The following is a 4,472-nucleotide window of genomic DNA, read 5'->3' on the forward strand; positions in this document are numbered from 1 at the left end:
GTGTAACGCAGATAAGAGATTGATGCTTCATAAGGACATTAGTGAAACGCACAATGAAGGATTGAAACCCTGACCTCGAGGTTGGGGAACCAAATCATTTCCACTTCGCCAAACCTGCGATCTGAAGAAACCACCATATCTAGTACTACAACTTACTTATCAACATTATCATTGTGATTCAAAATTATTATCAATTATAACACATATACATTATTAAAAAATAGGCATAACTCACCCTAAATTGTTTTGAAAAATGGACGCCAAGAGAAGCATCCCACCACTGGTTGCCCTGGTTACCTGACAACTCCCATAGCAGGGTTTCGGTTTTCCCATCGGACAGTATCACCTGTAAGCTGCCAATGTCTGTGCCATACATGTGATACCAAAAGTGGAAGCACCTTCCATTTGAAGCTGTTGCTGGAATCAGTTCACTTGTCAGACGTGCTGTTGTGTTTTCCACTGTGCTACTGACGTCAATGAACATGTAGTTTCCTGTAAGTATAAGAAACACTGAATAAACTCTCTATCTATTTTAAAACCATGTAGATTCATTATTAAATTGTACTAAATATAATACTTCAACCCTCAAAGGCATTTATTTATAAATATTCAGGAGAAACATAGCATGCACTCCCTATTTAATTATGCTGTGCTGAATTGAATATCCACAAGAGGTCAAAGTTCAACATATCATAGATATTACTCACAGTGCAGACAAAGTCTTTAAAAAATGGTGCTATTCTAATTTATTACTAAACTAATTAAGTCCAGAAAATTAAAAGTAAACAATGCTTACCTTTATTTGTTCCAGTTGTGTGGTCAATGTCTGGTCCAGTACCGATAGAGGGCGTACCACCAGTTCCTCTCATCCAATCAAAATCATCAGTTGCTTCATTTGACCAGGCACAGAAACCAGATTCAAAGTCACAATGGCCAGGATCGGGACAGCTGTAGCCCAGTAATTTTACATCATCAACAGCAATATCGCCAGTATAACTGGTTCCCACAATGCCTTCAAATACAATCTGCGGAAAGATGGTGTGAACATTAATACACTTTGAAAATATACTGGAATACATTATCTATTTATCTGCTGTTTTTATTTTTATGGAAGTTGTGTATCGCAGCAGTTACGGCCTTTGGGCTTTCAATCAAGAGGTCATTTGAGACTGGCGCTGGTCACACTGGCAAGGCTAATACGCTACATCTGCCTCTCTTCACCAAAGAACACGTAAGAGTACATGTTAGGCGGTGATGCATTTGGAATGAAGTTGGTAGTGCTTAATTACACTCAAAACTATGAAGCAATAATAAACAATTCAAGCTAGTCTATAATGTGTTTTTATTTTATAACCTTAACTAGGAATAACCTCCAGTAATTCGTCACTCACATCACGAACTAACACAATCAAAGTAGATTGTGTTAGTTTGTGAAATCACAGTAGCGCATCAAAACGAGCGCGTATTGGTTGTCAAGCAATTTTGTATTCTTTACCACACAAAAAGTCCTTAACAACAATAGCACATATTTTGTTGCTCTTTCTTGATTTCACGAACTAACACAATATACTTTTATTGTGTTAGTTCGTGATGTGAGCGACGAATTATAGGAGGTTGTGTATAACTAATTCTGCATCCAGTGACCAGGGAAAAAAGGTCTTGAGCAATTCATCTAAAAGAGATATGTGCACTACATCCTATTAAATAGAAGAAAATAAATATAATCATCACTAATAAGTGGTGGCAGTTGTGCAACAACAATATCAGTAATTGTAGTAGTAGTAGCAGTAGTAGTAAGTTGTGGAATAGTGTAGTAATATCAGCAGTAATATTGATATATTGTATACAACATCAACGACAGCACCAACAATATATTAATACTAATGATAGCTGCAGTATCAAAATCAGATATCACTTTCACCTGAAAGTCTTCCGTGGTGAAGACATTTACTCGAGCCGCACGCCACTTGTCACCCTGGTCCGTACTGAGGCTCCAGATCGGAGTACCCATGCCACCATTAGCTGTCTTGAAGAACACGTTCAGAGTGCCAATACTTAAACCATACATGTGATAGTAGAACTCTAGACATTCGCTGGTGGTTTGGCTGTTGTAAAGCGATTGGAGTAAAGCATTGTCACCTTTAGTACGTGGGGAAGACGTCTCTATGTAGACATAAAAACCTAGAAAACAAATGGATATTGTACTAAAATGTAAAAAAACTATTCATAAAATGTAATGTTTATAGTGGACAGGAAGAAACCATAATTTCCTATATTAGAACATGTTACTCTAAGGTTCTTTTCCTTGAGGGGTGTTCTCATATACATAATTATGTACACAATAATCACACATGAAAAACTTAACACCATAAAAGTAGTGAATGGTTACGCAGCGTACCAACCTTTGTTGGTGCCATATGTGTGATCGTTTGAAGGGCCTGTGCCAGTACTGGCTGTGGAACTACTCTGACGAATCCAATCAAACTTGTCACCATTACTATTGGACCATCCACACATTGCTGAATCTTCGAAGGTACAGTCTGAACTCCCATAAACTGGGGTCAGCGTATATTTGGTGCAATCACCGTAGCCAAGAACAATGTCGTCTAGCGCAATGTCACCATAATAGCTTTTCCCTTGGAAGAAAGATGTCTAATTTATTAGTTTTGCTATCACGTAAATAGTACTGCATCATTATGTCTTCATTTCATATTATTTATAGCCAATATTGTACCTTTGTTATTTTGATATAATATCATATATTTTCTTATGTCTTATTTAATATATAAAGACTGGGACTGACATGCATAATTTCATGAGATTTTTTGGTTCAATAATATCTACAGTGTTCCCACCATAAAAAATACACTTAATTAATTCTCGTAATAATTATTATTATGATGGCATCTTTCCAAATAGATATTTAGGCCATTGTCCCTATGTGAAATGAATTATCATTGTTATTATGGCAATCACAGCCTTGTTACAGAACACCCACCTGGTGATACAAGCTTTTCATGTTTACATGAATAGTTACAGCCCCCATTCCTGACAAAATTTCACTAAAAAAATTTGTCAGAAGTAAATGCGTATGCATTATCCTAATTATTATAAACCATAGACAAATATTGGCATCAATTTTAGTTTTACGCTAGATTGCATCCACTGGAATGCTCTTGCCAGTTGCTTTTTGAGTATACCTTTTACAGTTGGGCATCCGACGTAGGCAGAGTAATTCTTCCTTTTTTATCTCGCCCACCAATGCTATGAACTCTCACGATAAGATTTCTTAATTCATCCCACAATTAATTAAATAAAGCATTAATAATTCTGATTGACTGAACAGTTTACGTTGCCTATATGATCATGAGCAATAAATAAAGTGCACCCTCTCTAATGAGATTAGTTTTTGTACTTTGCATCTTGCACACTGCGGTCGATTCTCAGTCAGAATCAATTTTTAACAATTTTGAAATAATTAAAATAAAAAAATATATTTCACAAAGTGTCTATACTAGCAATGGAAAATATTGTGTTTGGCTGTGATTATGTCTGATAAAAGAACCAAAATATTTGTGGTGCCTTTTATATTTCGAGAAAACTATCTCAAAATCAAACATAAAAAAATTTCATTCGCATATATATTTTGTGTAGAACACAATAAAAAATCAAATTTTGAGTTTTATTTTACATTTTTTTCATGTTTAGGAATGTATAAATCCAGTTAAACTAGCAATTTCGTATATTTATAAATCTTTCTAACATATAAAAATCAGATTTTTCTTAAAAAATGAAATGGGGCTTTAATTTTAACATTACTATATTCACTCCACATTATACAAAAGTTTGCTGAGCGTACTGAGCACCCATATAAATTCATTAACGGACAGCTCTATTTTTGTTGTAGGGGTGTTCCTAAAGGGACAGTGACAGTCAGATTATCCAGGTATCAGGAAATAGACACATAATTTAAATACATTAAAATGATAATCAGATTTCACTTTTACCTTGAATGCCTTCAAACACCACCTCCTCAAATCCACCATCAGGCACATCAACAAGTGCTCTATACCAACTGTTTCCCTGTGTCTGCGATTTGGTCCACACAGGTGAGCCCAGCTGACCAAACTTTTGAAAGTATACATTTAAAGTGTCGACATCGGAGCCATACATGTGGTACCAAAACATCAGACACATCTGCGAGGTAATAGACATTGTTGGTGTGGATATGCGAGCTTTGTCACCAGCGACACGAGGCGATGATGTCTCTATGTAGATGTAGAAACCCTCTATAAAAAATTTTAAAAAATCAACCTTAACAGCACATGAAACATTAAATAAAAGTTGATGTTCATAGTCCTTGAATTAGAAACTTTCTTAGATGAAATAATACATTCCACATTTCACATGGCTTAAGTACGGCACATTAAGATGAAGAATTCCTATATATATTTTTGCATGTACAGCAAAAG

General features: G+C 35.4%; 1 protein-coding gene across 1 annotated transcript in view; it reads right to left on the minus strand.

Annotated features, from left to right (window-relative positions):
• The window catches only part of LOC117100475 (MAM and LDL-receptor class A domain-containing protein 1-like), a 17,702-nt gene extending 13,275 nt beyond the window's left edge, over positions 1 to 4,427 (minus strand). Inside the window, exons 1-6 of the mRNA XM_033240177.1 lie at positions 4,421 to 4,427; positions 4,008 to 4,289; positions 2,403 to 2,636; positions 1,922 to 2,181; positions 797 to 1,025; positions 236 to 492 (exon numbers count right to left, since the gene is read on the minus strand). Of these exons, the coding sequence (XP_033096068.1) occupies positions 236 to 492; positions 797 to 1,025; positions 1,922 to 2,181; positions 2,403 to 2,636; positions 4,008 to 4,289; positions 4,421 to 4,427 (1,269 nt within the window). The remainder of the gene's footprint in view (positions 1 to 235; positions 493 to 796; positions 1,026 to 1,921; positions 2,182 to 2,402; positions 2,637 to 4,007; positions 4,290 to 4,420) is intronic.
• Positions 4,428 to 4,472: the final 45 nt, after the last annotated feature.

The sequence above is a fragment of the Anneissia japonica genome, unplaced genomic scaffold (genome assembly GCF_011630105.1).
Source record: "Anneissia japonica isolate Jap-2015-1 unplaced genomic scaffold, ASM1163010v1 scaffold685_len2926416_cov193, whole genome shotgun sequence".
Lineage (NCBI taxonomy): Eukaryota > Metazoa > Echinodermata > Crinoidea > Comatulida > Comatulidae > Anneissia > Anneissia japonica.